The sequence below is a fragment of the Cydia strobilella genome, chromosome 24, assembly GCF_947568885.1.
Source record: "Cydia strobilella chromosome 24, ilCydStro3.1, whole genome shotgun sequence".
NCBI classification, from domain to species: Eukaryota; Metazoa; Arthropoda; class Insecta; order Lepidoptera; family Tortricidae; genus Cydia; species Cydia strobilella.
The window spans coordinates 7,419,726-7,437,212 of NC_086064.1; the positions used below are offsets into that span (position 1 = coordinate 7,419,726).

At 37.1% G+C, this 17,487-nt stretch overlaps 1 protein-coding gene across 1 annotated transcript in view; it reads left to right on the forward strand.

Annotated features, from left to right (window-relative positions):
* LOC134752511 (uncharacterized) overlaps window positions 1-17,487 on the forward strand; it is a 32,195-nt gene that overhangs the window by 6,545 nt on the left and 8,163 nt on the right. Inside the window, exons 4-10 of the mRNA XM_063688205.1 lie at window positions 938-1,059; window positions 1,553-3,202; window positions 3,244-5,157; window positions 10,356-10,539; window positions 12,343-12,467; window positions 14,672-14,814; window positions 15,559-15,700. Of these exons, the coding sequence (XP_063544275.1) occupies window positions 938-1,059; window positions 1,553-3,202; window positions 3,244-5,157; window positions 10,356-10,539; window positions 12,343-12,467; window positions 14,672-14,814; window positions 15,559-15,700 (4,280 nt within the window). The remainder of the gene's footprint in view (window positions 1-937; window positions 1,060-1,552; window positions 3,203-3,243; window positions 5,158-10,355; window positions 10,540-12,342; window positions 12,468-14,671; window positions 14,815-15,558; window positions 15,701-17,487) is intronic.

Consider the following 17,487-nt stretch of genomic DNA (forward strand, 5'->3'; position numbering starts at 1 on the left):
GGAATCGCAATAAGACTATCTTTCTCTATCAAAGAGTGTCAGGCCCTTGAGTGTGGTTTAATATTGAGTGACGTAAGATATGTCATATATCTATTAGTTAAAGCGACAAGGTTATATTGTGGCCTAGGAATCAAATTGGTTGACTGTACCTACTATTTATTGTTTTTTTTACTAGTCGACTGTAATAGTTGAATTAAGATTTCGTATACAAAATTTTAATTGGGTACTTTTAATGTATGGGCTCCCAACTCAACTATAATATTTATTTTGAAACGGTTTAGTCAACTATAATGAAATTGTCGAATCACAGCTCGCCAAAATCGAGAAAAAAACTATCTAAACATTGAATTTAGCAAGGAGCAAGTACCAGGGCCTCATGAGTTACGAGAAGGTGTCGCTGACCAACCCGCCGGGCCCCGGCGGCCGGGGCGCGTACGAGTACGGAGGTATCGCGGATGCTCGCGTATCTTGGTGTTGCCCAACACAGGCAAATTTTGCTTACCGGGCAGCACTATCCCCTACTTATAAACACCTGTATATTTTACGACAATAAATTTTATTTTTTATTTTTTTTATTTTTATTTTTTATCTTAGCTGTATACTTTTGGTTTGTTTCCTTAAATGATTCTACTCGTTTAAAGTATTATTTTTGTTGATCTTTTCTTTAATCTCGTACCCAATAAGGCCACTCAGCAAGCTTCGTGACCTTAACACGCTACTCGACTGAAAAGCTCTCCATTATATCACTATTGTATTAAATACTATTATGATATAGGAGGCAAACGTGCAGACGAACCACCTGATGGTTAGTGTTTACCGTATTTACCGAAACAGAAATACATACAGTCCGATGGAAATTAATGGCGATTACCGTAGCCTATGGTGGATGCTTGCAACAACATTCAACAGATTTAATTCACTCAATTATTTTCTACAGATAATACAACACCAGGTGATAGCAAGCCCCAAACCAGAATACCCGTGTCCAGATTCAAACCGGCAGCCGAACGCGTGCTGAAGGAGAAAAGAGATGCCAATGCACAGAAGAGTAAAAGAGAGGTGAATAAAGTTGTTCAAGAATTTTAGTAATATATAGTCTGGCAAACACAACTTGTCAAGTCAGTAGTATTAAGACATGACATGTTAAAATAGTTTTTTCAATAAATGATCGTATTCGTAGGAAAATTATACTGATCCCTTTTTTTGGATGTTAGTACCCGCGTAAGACAAAGACAGTATGAGTCTCTTTGTCTATGTTTGAACAGAGACAGTCCTGGGCCAAACTATTACATTTATAACATACATTCCCATACCCATCCTAGTATACAGTCGCCATCGATATCCTCAAACCCAATGTTGTATTACTAAAATAGCACTGTTAAGTTTCATATTTATATGAAGAACTGCCAATAACAGTAATACATTCATGAGTATTCACCATATGTAATTTTAAGTTAAATTTTATATTGTTAGATAAATAAATCTATCGAATCATATCTACAGAAAAAATGGGTACCAACATAAGTAAAACCTGTATTTGTTTACATTTCAGGCGCCGGAAAAACCACGCCGTACCTCCATACCCAAACTGAAAGACAGAATTCCTGTTGCAAAGAAAAATCCTCCAACAGATGAAGGTCGACCTGCTAAAACAGAAAGTGTGCCGGTAAAAGAAGCAAAAGAGGAAACACCAGTTAAAACTATTCTGAAGAGAGCAACAAGGCAGGATAGAATACCGGTTTTGGGTAAAGATCACTATAAAATAACAAAGAAAGATGACGCAGTTAAGAAAGATGAACCAGTCAAAACAGATTCAATTAAAAAGTTAAATGATGAATTTGATAAACTTTATGATGAAATAGTTGACAATGATGCAGCAAGCCTATCTGAAGAGATCCTGGAAGTTAAAGTAAAAGACCCTGAGAAGCTTGAAATTAAATTTGAAGAAATAGTTCATCAATATGACGATCCACCGATAGAGCAGGTTAAATTAGAACCAATTGATAAGGCGAGATATTCTAAAATACCGTTATTTAGACGCCGGAGTTCTCATGACGTAAAGTTACCCAGAAAACTCGAAAGAAGATTGTCACTCAAAACCGGTACAATAAATAAATCAACTCTAGTAGGCGATCAAGATGCCAATAATAGTACGGTGAAGATAAAAGACATTGATAAAGCACACGACGTTACGGAAAAAAATAGATTACAATTATCTGATAACGCTGACAGTGAAAATGCTGTTGAACTAAATAATAATGACGAAAATAATGAAGATCGTTACCTCGGAATGGAATCCCCACCTCTAATACCAGATCATAATACAATTCCAACTCCAGATTCTGAACTAGTAAAAGTTGGAATATTCGGAATATCTACCCGAAACATTCCATTTGAAGAAAAAAATCAAAATGTGACTACGCCTGAGCTAGAAACTGTCAAAGTAGCTGTTATAGATATACCTGCTGAAGAGCCACCGAAATATAATAGTGAAGATATTAGGTTAAAACAAACAAAACCTACCCACCCTTCTCAAATACAAGATAATATGTATATCCCAACAATAGATAAGAAGCACAATATAGTAGATAATGTATATTTATCTGAAGAAAACAATACTGATGTTCCGAATAATTCAGCTGAAGAAACTTTTACAAAAGATGAAGAAGACTCTATTAAAGTAGCAATCACAAATGACGACCCAGCTGATCACAATAAAATCAATCGTATCGTATATCCTGACAATGATTTAAAATCTTATAATTTATTGAAAAATACAAGTAATGTTAAAGAAATAACCAAATCCGAATATATTAACAAGCCGCCAAAAGAAGAATCAAAACCAAATAATGTAGCTAAATTAGAAGAAGATATACCTAAGGGTAAAGTTAGTAGAATTCTGAAAAGACTTACTTCGCAAGAAAGTCCTACCACTGAGTGCACTGATAACAATTTTAATAAAGAAGTTATAGATGCAAAAAAAGAAAAAGACGATATTCCTAAAAAGAAGTCAGTGCTTTCTAAAATTGCAATGTTAGAAAGTCCAACCACTGAGTACACTGATAACAATTTTGATAAAGAAGTTATAGATGCAAAGAAAGAAAAAGACAATATTCCTAAAAAGAAGTCATTGCTTTCTAAAATTGCAATGTTTGAGGTAAGATATGAGAAATATTATAGATTAAATTTGAATTTACTAAAAGCATAAATGTTAGGCATTAATTAATCTTACTTTATTTTCAGCGTGGAGACCCCGGACCTCCGAAACCTAATACATCACACAAATATTCAAAACCAGTACGAACTATTAGCGAAGACGTAAAACACTCACCAAAAATAGTTCAAGAAGTCCTTAAACCCAGAGGCGTACAGACAGACAAACATACTATCGTTACTGTTGATATCGTGAGACCTGTTGAGGTCATAACTAATAATGAAGAAGAAGTACCAGTTGTTGAGAATTTGAAAGAAAATATAGTCACGTATGATAATTTTGACGACGCTCGACTTAATAAAACCGAAAATAAGATAGTTCATGATGTTCTACCGCCTAAAGACGTACACACAAACGAACATACAACTGTTGAAATAGATGTTATGAAGCCAGTTAAAGTTGTTGACAATAACGAAGGTCAAACAACGTTTGTAGAAAATTTGAAAGAAAATACAGTCACTTATGATAACTTTGACGATGCTCGACTCAATAAAACCAAAAATAAGATAATTCATGATGTTCTACCACCTAAAGACGTACACACAAACGAACATACAACTGTTGAAATAGATGTTATGAAGCCTGTTAAAGTTGTCGACAATAACGAGGAAAAAGTAACGGTTGTAGAAAATTTGAAAAAAAATACAGTCACTTATGATAACTTTGACGATGCTCGACTCAATAAAACCGAAAATAAGATAGTTCATGATGTTCTACCGCCTAAAGACGTACACACAAACGAACATACAACTGTTAAAATAGATGTTATGAAGCTAGTTAAATTTGTTGACAATAACGAGGAGCAAACAACGGTTGTAGAAAATTTGAAAGAAAATACAGTCAATTATGATAACTTTGACGATGCTCGACTCAATAAAACCAAAAATAAGATAGTTCATGATGTTCTACCGCCTAAAGACGTACACACAAACGAACATACAACTGTTAAAATAGATGTTATGAAGCCAGTTAAAGTTGTTGACAATAACGAGGAGCTAACAACGGTTGTAGAAAATTTGAAAGAAAATACAGTCACTTATGATAACTTTGACGATGCTCGACTCAATAAAACCGAAAATAAGATAGTTCATGATGTTCTACCGCCTAAAGATGTACACACAAACGAACATACAACTGTTGAAATAGATGTTATGAAGCCAGTTAAAGTTGTCGACAATAACGAAGAGCAAGTAACAGTTGTAGAAAATTTGAAAGAAAATACAGTCACTTATGATAACTTTGACGATGCTCGACTCAATAAAACCGAAAATAAGATAGTTCATGATGTTCTACCACCTAAAGACGTACACACAAACGAACATACAACTGTTGAAATAGATGTTGTAAAGCCAGTTAAAGTTGTCGACAATAACGAGGAACAAGTAACGGTTGTAGAAAATTTGAAAGAAAATACAGTCACTTATGATAACTTTGATCATGACAGACTGAATAATATAGAACCAACTGAAATTGAACCAAAGAGTACTGTATTAGCAGATATTAGTGGAAAAGATGATAACTATAATAAATCAGAAAGAAGCGATAATTCAGAAGGTGACCTTAAAATAGAAAAAGAAAACAAACCAAAAGGCCAGTTTCTTAAAGATGACGACAACAACAGACCAGCACCAATTAATAAAATAAAAGCTAATAATTATCACAGTAAAGAAAAATGGAAAAGCACAGATGCTCTTGCAGATTTCCTTCCAGTAAAAGAAAAAATAAAAAGACTCAAATCTTATGAAGACACAAATATGAAAAGAGCCAAATCTACAGCAGAGTTGGACTTAGGAGATGCCGTGAAAGGAAAAGTAAAGAAGATGATTGTGAGAATGAATTCGTCCGAGTTGCTAGATGACGTGAGGCCGAGAGAGGTAGAAGTAATAAGTGAGAAAGAGAGGCCAAGAAAGAGGTCGGTGTCGGAGAAAATTGCCTTGTTCGAGGTAAGTAATCTATGTATATCGATATACAAAAAACCGGCCAAGTGACAGTCGGACTCGCGCACGAAGGGTTCCGTACAATTACGCAGAAAAAAACGGCAAAAAAATCACGTTTGTTGTATGGGAGGCCCACTTAAATATCTATTTTATTCTTTTTTTAGTATTTGTTGTTGTAGCGGCAACAGAAATACATCATCTGTGAAAATTTCTACTGTCTAGCTATCCCGGTATTCACGGTTCGTGAGATACAGCCAGGGGACAGACAGATAGACGGACAGTGGAGTCTTAGTAATAGGGTCCCTTTGGGTACGGAACCCTAAAAATTGCGTCACGTACCCGACACTTTTCTGGAATCTGAAGATGGCCAACCAAATGGTCAGTAAAAGAGATTTTTTTTGTATAGAAGATCGAACTTTAGCGTTTTTCAAATTTTCCGCCTTGTTGAAAAAAAATTGTTTTACCAGACAATATAAATTCATATGAATCCAGAATTGAAAAATTTGAAGTTTTACCATTTCTTGTACAAAATACAGCAGCAGTCTTAACGAACTCCAATTTTATCGATAATGGACTATACAATCGGCACCGATAAATCGCATGCAATTTGAGATACATTGCCGTTTTGGTCGATCGATTTAATTCTTCGTTCCTACAGTCTGGCAAAAAGAGTAGAAATTAAAAAGTGGCAACACTGTAGTGTCGACCCTTTCAAACAATCTAAGAAAAACGGGACGACACTAAAGTGTTGCCACTTTTTATTTTTTCTCTTTTTTGTCAGAATGTTAAGTACATGCAATTATTTAAAATCGCATGCAATTTATTGCAAACTTTATAGAAGCCTACTGCGAAACCGTGGTGTAAAAAAAATACGATCGTGGATACAAGACCTTATAATTATTGAATGAGGTCCAAATGAGGTCACGATGATTCTTACCTATCAGGACCTGCATGCGGAAAAATACCTCATAATATATTCTTTTGTTCCATAATTACAATAGTCATTTATGACTAATAAACCTCGAAACAGCTAATTTACTTTTAATCACTTCGTTTTCAAGTCTCCTTAAACTTAGGTGGCGAATCAGATTTTTAAGGCTACCCCCAATTTAGAAAAATACACAGTGATCATTCTGGTAAATAAGTATTCCTTGATATAAACGCATTGTGACGCTCAAAAATTAAAAAAATGAAGTTGTACTTGTTGTTATGTGTCTTTGTATTCGTAAGTATATTTAAAATAAGAAACTATTAATATTTACCATCAGGATCACAGGATCATCACTTATTTGATTTAATTCCGTTATTTTTAATCATACGTAATATTGAATTGAAGTACCTTCTAACCAGTGGTTTTTTTTATTTTATTTAAACTCCGGTTTTTAAAATTTAAATTAGATTCAAGCGTCGCAACGAACTTAAAATACTTAGTTCAGTTCTACATCGGATATAGTTCAAACGAAAGTAAGTTTTATAATAAATTTTCTTAAACTAAACGTGTTTATATTTATAACTATTAAATGAAGTGTGCAGATTTCTATTCTGTTCTCGATTTTCATTTTTTTATTAAATTTACGGGGTTTTTAAGAAAAAAATTGCCATTTTTTTTTCGAAACACCATCAACTTTTGTATTATTTTCACTCGGAATCACGAGTACTATTGAATGAGACCAAGAAAAAAAAGTGTCCACAGTTTTTCATACAAATTTTGGGTGTCAGTTTTGTGACGGTCCATACAAAATGTATGTCAAAATACATCACAAAGCTGTAAAATTTTCGGGGACACATTTTTTAAATCGATAGTCTTCGTGATTCTGAGTAGAAATAACCCTAAAGTTGATGGATTTTCGATAAAAACTAATGCCCTTAGATAATATTTGGCTGGTTTGAAAAAAAATACAAAATTAATATATATACATATACGAATTCCCAATTTGGTACAAAAAAATTTTTTTTTTTTTTTTCCACACATTTTTACAGGTAAACCTAAGACAATAGTGTAACTATTAATAACAAATATCTAGAGTATGTCATCACGTCTATAACATAATATATACAATGCTGATTTTGTGAATTCATTCAGAGAACATGTGAATATGTCAATATTTTCCGCCGTTATGTTGAGGGTCCGCACAGCGCGCGTCAACGGCGCCAGACCGAGCAAGTTGGCCAGTTAGTCGCGGCCGAAGCTGGCGCCACACATACCTATATGTACTAAGTAATTTTCCGTTGAGCTTTTAAAATGCCATACCTATATTTCGTAACTCATTGGAAAAATCGATGCAAATGTCACTGAGGCCTATTTTAATTTCTTTGTCATATTTTCTGAAATTCCGAGAAGTTTTGGTGGATAGATAGATAGATTCTGTTTAAATAATAAGCGTAATTTCACCGCATGATCTAAAAATTATTTCACTGACAAGGAAGGGTACCCAACTGTCCGGCTCCGATTTGATTTATTTTTATATATGTTATAGAGTAGTCTAAAATAACAGACATTTTTTTTTTAGCTACCCAAACAAACTACTGGGAGAAATTGGCCTCCAAAGCAGGGGTCGGAAACCGGTATTTGCTCCATACAATAATACCGGTATTATTACGTTCTTTTTCGTTCTTTTGTTTATAATTTAATTTTTAATGGGACGTTTTAATAATGCAAAATTGTTTCCTAAATACATGATTCAGTCCTACGTAATGAGCATAAAAAAAATCAAAATATTGGGCTATTTCGGGGTTTAAAAAAATACCGGTTCCGAGCCCTGCTCCAAAGTACTGAAAAGTGACAAAACCCTCTAACTTTTGTCAAGTTTTGTTTAAGCAAATTGCTAGTTAATTGCTGGTTTGATTATATTAGAACATGAAAAAATAATGGACACGTGTTTCGTTATGACTCACTCATATTTTACAAAAAAAAACCGGACAAGTACTAGTCTGTCTCGCCCACCGAGGGTTCCTTTATAGTATTTGTTGTTATAGCGGCAACAGAAATACATCATCTGTGAAAATTTCAACTGTCTAGCTATCACGGTTGATGAGATACAGCCTGGTGACAGGCAGATGGACAGACAGACGGATAGACGGACAGAGGAGTCTTAGTAATAGGCTCCCGTTTTTACCCTAATAAAACACACTTCAATGTTACATACTTCTCATCATTTCACTTACTTCCCCTTTTAGTCACTACCGTGTTCACGTCACCCGCCCGGCGCTGGCCACACGTTGCTGCGCGTGCGCGCCTACAGCTCCGCGTTCACCACGATACCGCCTAACAGGGTATTCAAATGTACACTTTTAGGATCTTTAATGTTTTAAAATATTAGACTTGATGTCCAAACCGGTTAACAACCAGGACAACATTCTTCACTATAGTGAAGTTTTCAGTTTTCATGATAAAAAAAACTTATAAAATACCTAAAACCAAAGTGAAGGTCGAGTGAAACGATGAGAAGTATGAAACTTTGAAGTTTTTTATTTTTTTAATTTGAGTGAGCCAAAATAACAAAACACGTGTGTATTATTTTTTCATGTTCTTTAACATATATTCAAACCAGTAATTAATTAGCGATTTTCAGTAATATGGAGGCCAATTTCTCCGAGTAGGTTGAGTTTGGGTAGCTAAAAAAAATACGTGTGTTATTTTAGACTACTATAACATATATAAAAACCGACCAAGTGCGAGTCGGACTCGCGCACGAAGGGTTCCGTACCATTACGGAAATTACAGCAAAAAAATCACGTTTGTTGTATGGGAGCCCCATTTAAATATTTATATTATTCTATTTTTAGTATTTGTTGTTATAGCGGCAACAGAAATACATCATCTGTGAAAATTTCAACTGTTTATCACGGTTCATGCGATACAGCCTGGTGACAGACAGACAGACGGACAGACACGGACAGACGGACAGCGGAGTTTTAGTAATAGGGTCACGTTTTTACCCTTTGGGTACGGAACCCTAAAAATAAATCAAATCGGAGCCGGACGGTTGGGTACCGTTCCTTGTCAGTTAGGGAATTTTTAGCTCATACGGTGAAATTACGCTTATTTTTTACACAGAATAGGGAACTATCTATCCACCAAAACTTATCGGAATTTCAGAAAAAAACCGGACAAGTGCGAGTCGGACTCGCCCCATGCTCTGAAAGTGTGTCATCATTTATTTATGATAAGGGTTGAAAGTGATACGTTTTGGCCCTCATTTTCAAAGTACATATACTTGGAATTGGAAATGTATTTTTTACTAGCTTTTACCCGCGATTTCGTCTGCGTGGAGATAGTAATTTGGGTAGCTTATTTTTTATCCAATCTGCTTTTTATCAATTCCCCATACACACTTCCACCCCCTTTTCACCCCCTTAAAGGATGACTTCTGGGATAAAAACTACCCTATGTCCTTCCCCGGGACTCAAACTATCTCTATACCAAATTTCAACTAAATCGGTTGAGCGGTGGTTTAAGTGTGAAGAGGTAACAGACAGACAGACACACACTTTCGCATTTGTATTATACTAGTATGCATTTATTGTACGATTGATTAAGAAAATTCGTTTGTAAATGGATTACTCCTGATTCCATAAATAAAGATATTTTACCTCATATCAATGCTTATTGGACCTATAATTTGATTTCATTAGTATTGTCAAAGACCTATAATACGTATAAGATGAATACAGTCTAAAGGGGCCCACTGACTATCAGTCCGCCGGACGATATCGGCCTGTCAGTTGTTCGGAACTGTCAAATTTTTGTTCTAACTGACAGGCCTGTATCGTCCGGCGAACTGATAGTCAGTGGCCCCCTTAAGGAAAAAACGTGCCTCTGAAATAAATAAAAAATGATTCTCAGACAGATGGCGCCTACACCTTGTCCTATTCTCGGCTAGGTGGCGTTGACGGTTTCGTTTATTATTTAACAATTTTAACACATATCAGTGAAAGAACATGGGTCAACATGGAACATATTAGCCTTTACAACCAGATTTTGCATTTACAACCAGCCTTAAAGTTTATAGTTTATTATGGTTTATTATTTTTGTATGTGAGTATTTTTGCATATTGTAGCTTTTCTTCAGTCACCCGTTGACCACGAACGCTGTAAAGGGTTCGAAACGTCGGGGTGTATTATAAATTCAATATACGCGATATAATCCGTTTTCATAGTTTTATTTCAATTTCATATTAATTACTTACTGTCATTCTTTCAGAGAAAACTAACACCAGTAACAATGGACAACGTGAAATTGGAAAACACCGGCCGCGCTCTGAATCCCCACACCAAACCTGTCAGCACTGCCAACGCCGTACCTGTCAACACTAAACCTGTCAACACTGCTAACGCGGTACCTGTCAACGTTACGACAAATGGCATGCAGATAGAGGCAGATATAGGTACCTAAAATAAGTTAAATAAGTGATAAAACTAAAACATGTAGGTTTAAAGAATTTTATTACTCATAAGAATATTAAAATTCACTTACATGAGTTAAATTAAACATACTTATACTTAGAATTAACTTGAGTAAATTTTTATTTGTTATTTAACATCAAGTGCTATTTTATTAAGTTTTAGCAAAATAAACACAAAAAATATGTATGCGTAGGTAGGTAGACATATTTATTTATTTTGCCCGCAGCGACTTACACAAATAAGTACGCTAGCAGTTACCATGCGCAGATTCATCTGCTGCGCGAGCGCAGGCGCGAACGATCTATTTATTTTAAACAACGAATCTCCTCACAAAATTTCAAGAGAATCGATTGAGAATTGCGACCAGTAGAGAACATCTAAAAAAGAGAATTTTTTTCCAAGCTGAAATTCGCTAACGCTCAGTCAACAAAAACTAATACATTTTTCAATCATATTTACTTAGACTAGATTTAATCAGACTTTTTAAATGTTGACCATCGCCGAGTACGCACTCCTCCCAGCTTTTCCGCATATTCCGAAATTAATGCACAGTGCTTATGTGCATGTATGTCTGTCTGTCTGTGACACCGTAGCTCATAAACGGGTTAACTTATTTAGACGCGGTTTATTTATTTGCAAGCATGTTTTCTCTTCTTTTATCAAATTCGGTTTATACATTTCATTGCATTGTTTTTTTCTTTTTCATTAATTAATGATTTAGACTATTTAACAATAAAATAACAATTAAAAATTACAACTACAAATTCCTACAAAACCCGCTCCCCGCCGTCCCCGGTGCAAAGGTGCCCTGATGCTCGTAGCATTTCCACGCTGGACAAATCGGTTCATATTTTTGCCTCTTTATTTATGATTTAACTTATCTTTAAAAAAAAGCTTAAGTGTCATATTTCCAACCCTCTATTAATATAGAATATTACTTTTCCTTAGAATAATAACACGCCAGCTTGCGACTCCTCTGTTAGTAATTGGCTGCTGTATTTTGTGGGCGCCTGCAACTCCAGAGGTGTCGCATGCGCGTTGCCATTCTTTCTTTTAAAAACCTATACTATAGGTATAATAATAACATGTTAATTTATGCATGCATAATTTATTAACAACTTTTTTATGTAAATTTTTCTCATTTAAGTGAAGTTTCGCTCGCGTACTTTGTGCTTACACAATTTTATTAATAAAAATAATTAATGCAAAAAAGTAAAACTAAATTACAACAAATACAATATTACCCCCCACTCTGATTATCCCCCGGACCAAATGTGCCAAAAATACTGACGGCATTACCTCGCTGAATGGCCAGGGATATCTTTTGGACGAGGAAAGAACCAGAGCGAGGGTCGCCGCCCCTTTCCCTTAAGGGTCGCCCTATATCCTTAATAAAGGCTTTGGCCTCGGCACACCAAGGCCCAGCCGTCTCGACGGCAACCGGGACAAAATCGTACACCTGTTCAAGGTTCGCGTACTTGCTGTGCTTGAACCTAGCAGCACTTTCAGCCGCTGCACCTGCCTTGTTCACCGTGCGCGCGAGATGAGTGGGAGCAAAAGTACTCACACACGTGACATCCCAAAGTAAGCTGCGGCCCTTCGCCCAAGGAACAAGCGTAAGGCCGTCCGGTCTCTTACCGTCCAAACGACTTAGACCCTGGGGCTCCATGATGCATGGGACGTTCGCCGACACCAAAGCTCGCCTTATTAATTATTATTAAACCTGAACTTATGTATAATTTTGGTGCAATAAAGAATATTAACTTACTTACTTATTTATACAGATTACGCAGCCAAGATAAAAGAGCTGAAAAACGCTAAGATCACATATGGAAGCGTCACTAACATGAGTTACATACAGCTGCGAGACGGGAGGAAAATGCCGGTTATCGCCCTTGGGACTGCTTTGGTAAGATATTTTCATTTACACCTTTTACAGGGTGAATGCGGGGTGTTTTTAAGGTTTTTCTACCCTTAGACACACGGCATACCTACGCTACAATAGTTATTTGTTATACAAGGGTGCAAAGTTGTATTTTACCCGCGAGTGTGGAATTGAAACACGAGCAAGCGAAAGGATTCTATAGTGGAACCACGAGCGAAGCGAGTGGTTCTAAAATAGAATCCCGAGCGTAGCGAGTGTTTTAATGCACGAGAAGTAAAATACATTTGCACCCGTGTGTAACACAAAACTTTTCCCCTCACTATAGCGAGGAAAGTGCAACATCCATAGGCTTTAGATCATCTTCATCACTGGAATCACTCATTTTTTTACGATATTATAACAAAAAACTCTGGAAATTCTGTACTTTTACTTGAGAAGTTTTTAAGTAAAATTTTTGTTCACAATGTTGACATTTCTGACGTATGAAATGTCAATGATGCGTTTTGAAATTGCATCGACTTAACTTGTGCGTTCAGAATTATATTTAACATAATTATTAAAAAACAAACGTTTATTATGGAATTTTAAGGTTTATGACTTAAAATCATTAAATAAAGCTAAATCTGGTATTTTTTATTAGATTCTCAAACCATTTATTTAATGATAATTAATATCAAACGAACCATTATTATGAGCGTTTTACGTTTTGTTATCTGTCAAGCTACTTAAACACGCTCCATCCAAGGTCAAATTACTTTCCCCACTAGTGGATAAAATGCGTTTTTCCCCGCTTGTTTTAAAGTATAAAAGACGGCTTTCCGAGCTAGTGAGGGGAAAAGTAAATTAAAGCCTGACAAGGTTATATTTGGAGATAGTGTCGATACAAGCAAAGATAGATATGACTCCGTAATAGATGGATACAGTCTAAGGAAAAAACGTGCCTCGAAAATCCACGAAAATTTTATTCTCGATCAGATGGCGCCACTACCTTTGGCCTACTCTCGTATAGAGGGCGTTGACGGTTTCGTTTGTTATTTAACAATTTTAACGCATATCAGTGAAAGAACATGGGTCAAAATCATACCTGTGTGAATGACATCTCGCTTTGTGTGGTAGGGCACAGGACAGCGGATGTCATTCCAGATCTAGAGCAGAGCCCAACTGGGGAAGTACCTCCACCTTACAGAAAACCGCAGCCAAATAACACTAGACCCTACTAATAGTGTTGTGTTCCTGCCGGTGAGTAAGGTTGCCAGAGCTCGAGGGAGAGGAGTGTTAGGGTCGGCAACGCGCATGTAACTCCTCTGGAGCTGCAGGCGTACATAGGCTACGGAGACTGCTTAACATCAGGCGGGCCGTATGCTTGTTTGCCACCGACGTAGTATGAAAAATATATATATATATATAAAAATAATCAATGCAAATAAAAAAAATATTTATCCATAACAAGTTTGGGAACAAATCAAATTATTTTATTAAATATTTTAATTTGTGTTTTTTTAAGTAGTCACACTACTATATATAAATTAAAAACTGTAATAGATGTCATATATTAAAGAAAAAGTGACGAAGCCCTCCAGTGGTCCATATTTATCCATATTTAAATACATTTTATCGTATTTTTTTAATCTTCATTTTTAGTTTTAAAGTGTGTCGATAGATGGCAGTGAATTTACTGTGGTTACAAAATTTACTATGACCAAAGATAGATATAACTCCGTAATAGATGGATACAGTCTAAGGAAAAAACGTGCCTCGAAAATCACGAAAATTTGATTCTCGTTCAGAGGGCGCTACTAGTTTTGGCCAACTGTCGTATAGATGGCGTTGACGGTTTCGTTTGTTATTTAACAATTTTAACGCATATCAGTGACAGAACATGGGTCAAAATCATAAAAATAATTAATGCAAATCATTTATCTATATTTAAATACATTTTATCGTATTTTTATAAATCTTGATTTCTAGTTTTAAAGTGTGTCGACAGATGGCAGTGAATTTACTGGGGTTACAAAATTTACTATGACAGTACCGCTCTAGTATAAGTTACTCTATGCTATGACAGTACCGCTCTATCCTCTTATATCCTCATAATCTTGTCAGGATTTAATGCAAGTTAAGGAGAATTTATATACTAAAGGCGAATTTAGGGTACTCACGTATTTTTGCCAACCCTTAACTATTTCAATGAACTGCAACATCAATATCGGAGTTTGGTCATGTTACAGCTGGACCCCAAGCTAGCCACTCACATTGTATCAGCGGCCATAGACCTCGGTTACCGGGCCATAGACACAGCGTTTATCTATGGCAACGAGAAGGAGGTGGGCGAGGGGATACGGGCGAAGATACTAGATGGCAGTGTTCGACGGTAAGTTCAATATGGTCACATTGGCGACCAATGAAAAGGTTATTATAGACAGATCTACAAACTCGGCTACAGAGCCATAGACACGGCGGTTATCTATGGCAACGAGAAGGAGGTGGGGAAGGGGTACGGGCGAAGATACTAGATGGCAGTGTTCGACGGTAAGTTCAATATGGTCACATTGGCGACCAATGAAAAGGTTTTTATAGACAGATCTACAAACTCGGCTACAGAGCCACTGTAACTTGGGGGTGGGTAAATTTTCTCTGGAGCTTACTGTACATAGATCGCAAACCAGCAACAGTATGATTGTGGCTAAGTTTTTGCACGATCATCACACATCAGCTGCCGCTCCGTTGGAAAAATTTCAAACAGGAAGAAATGACCCGATTACACCCGGGTGATGTCACCCGTTGACCACGAACGCTGTAAAAGGTTCGAAACGTCGGGATGTATTATAAATTCAATATACGCGATATAATCCGTTTTCATAGTTTTATTTCAATTTCATATTAATTACTTACTGTCATTCTTTCAGAGAAAACTAACACCAGTAACAATGGACAACGTGAAATTGGAAAACACCGGCCGCGCTCTGAATCCCCACACCAAACCTGTCAGCACTGCCATATACGCGATATAATCCGTTTACATAGTTTTATTTCAGGAAGAAATGAAATAAACTATAACCTACATATCTTCATCTGTTTCTGGACCCCTTTGAATTGATTAATCGCTATGTTTCAGTGAGGAACTGTTCATCATGAATAAGATGTGGAGCACCTTCCACCGCCCTGACCTGGTGGAGGGCGCCTGCCGCGCCTCCCTGGCGGCCACCGGCTTGGACTATTTTGATCTGTATATGATACACAACCCCATGTCGTTCAAGGTAACTTACTTACTGACTCCGTTGGCTCAGCGACCCAAAATGAGACTTGGCCTCCGAAACAAGACAGCGCCACTTTTCTCGATCCTGTGCGACCTCTCGCCAATCAAGCAAGCAAGCAAGAATACGTCCTATTGGACGCCCCAGGGTGCGACAGGGTGGAGGCGGATCTGCGCGAGCTTCGAGTCACCAATTGGCGTTCAAGGTAAGGTCACAGAATATATAATAGTACTAGTAGAAGATTCACTCCCTAACAAAACGCGACTACTCCGCGCAAGGCGGCGCAAGCGCGTGCAGGCGTCCGTTCCATAGCGGTGTGCGGCAATTACTATGGCAAAACCTCAAAATTGAGGCGGCCGCAGGTACTTGTAGCGACGCGACGAAATCGCGGAGTGAGACACGCCTGGTAAGGTCTAACATACTTATTCTAGCAAGGACCTATATCATTAAGGTGTGGAGCACCTTCCACCGCCCTGACCTGGTGGAGAATGCTTGCCGCGCCTCCCTAGCGGCCACCGGCTTGGATTACTTCGACCTGTATATAATACACAACCCCATGTTGTTCAAGGTACGTAAGTAGTAGGTAGGTAGGTAGGTAAGGTTAAAATAATTTAATATTATTTTTATATGAATTTGATTCTTTCACTGATATGTTAATAAAATTGTTAAATAACAAACGAAACCGTCAACGCCTCCTAGCCGAGAATAGGCCAAAGGTTGGTATTAGTGGTAACGCTATCTGTGCGAGAATCAAATTTTCTTGATTTCCGAGGCACGTTTTTTCCTTAGACTGTATTCATCTTATACGGAGTTACATAGGTCATGGTATATCTAAAATCGAAATACGTAGATCACGCAAGACATTAGCGAGTCTTTTGAAATAAAGCTGCACATGCAGCATACAGCGCGTTCTCCAGATTTTGATAACAACGTAATCTATGATCAATGAGGGCTATCGTTTTTTTGCTCACCAGTTGGCGCCTCTGATGGTGGTCCAAAAGACTAAAGAACAGCTGTCAGTCATTGAAGTGACAAGTGACATTTGACATTTCGAACTATGGAAAAGACCACCATCTACACTAGCGCCCCTAGCGGCGAATTCATACGCGTTAGCTCTCATTATTCTGCATATTGCATATCATTCAGATACTAGATGATATTGACTCCATTTTCTACCTAAAGTAGGTAAGTACTTAACTGTGTGTACTTGTTGGCACGTGGGTGGAGATCGAAGGAGTCAGGACAGGAGTCGGAGAGAAAACAGCGTGTATCGAATGCTGTCTATTCGTAAAGTGAACGAGTACATTTTTAGGGTTCCGTACCCAAAGGGTAAAAACGGGACCCTATTACTAAGACTCCGCTGTCCGTGTCTGTCTGTCTGTCACCAGGCTGTATCTTATGAACCGTGATAGCTAGACAGTTGAAATTTTTACAGATGATGTATTTCTGTTGCCGCTATAACAACAAATACTAAAAAGTACGGAACCCTTGGTGGGCGAGTCCGAATCGCACTTGGCCGGTTTTTATTATTACTATCTTAAAACCTAGATATTGATTAAAGCGCCACCTATGGGCCTACTCTTGAACTACGTACCCTAGTGGGTGCGTAGAATATAAGTCATCGAGGGTTCAATAGAGAGTAGAGTGTCCCATAGATGGCGCTTGTTAAGGCGGTTCCCTGAGCCAGAAGGCGAAAAATCTCCTTATATGATCATGTTTTTATAAGAGGCGTTGATATTCGTAGACGTGGAAAAAATATATGTAGTTCTTGACTATATTATGTTTAACAA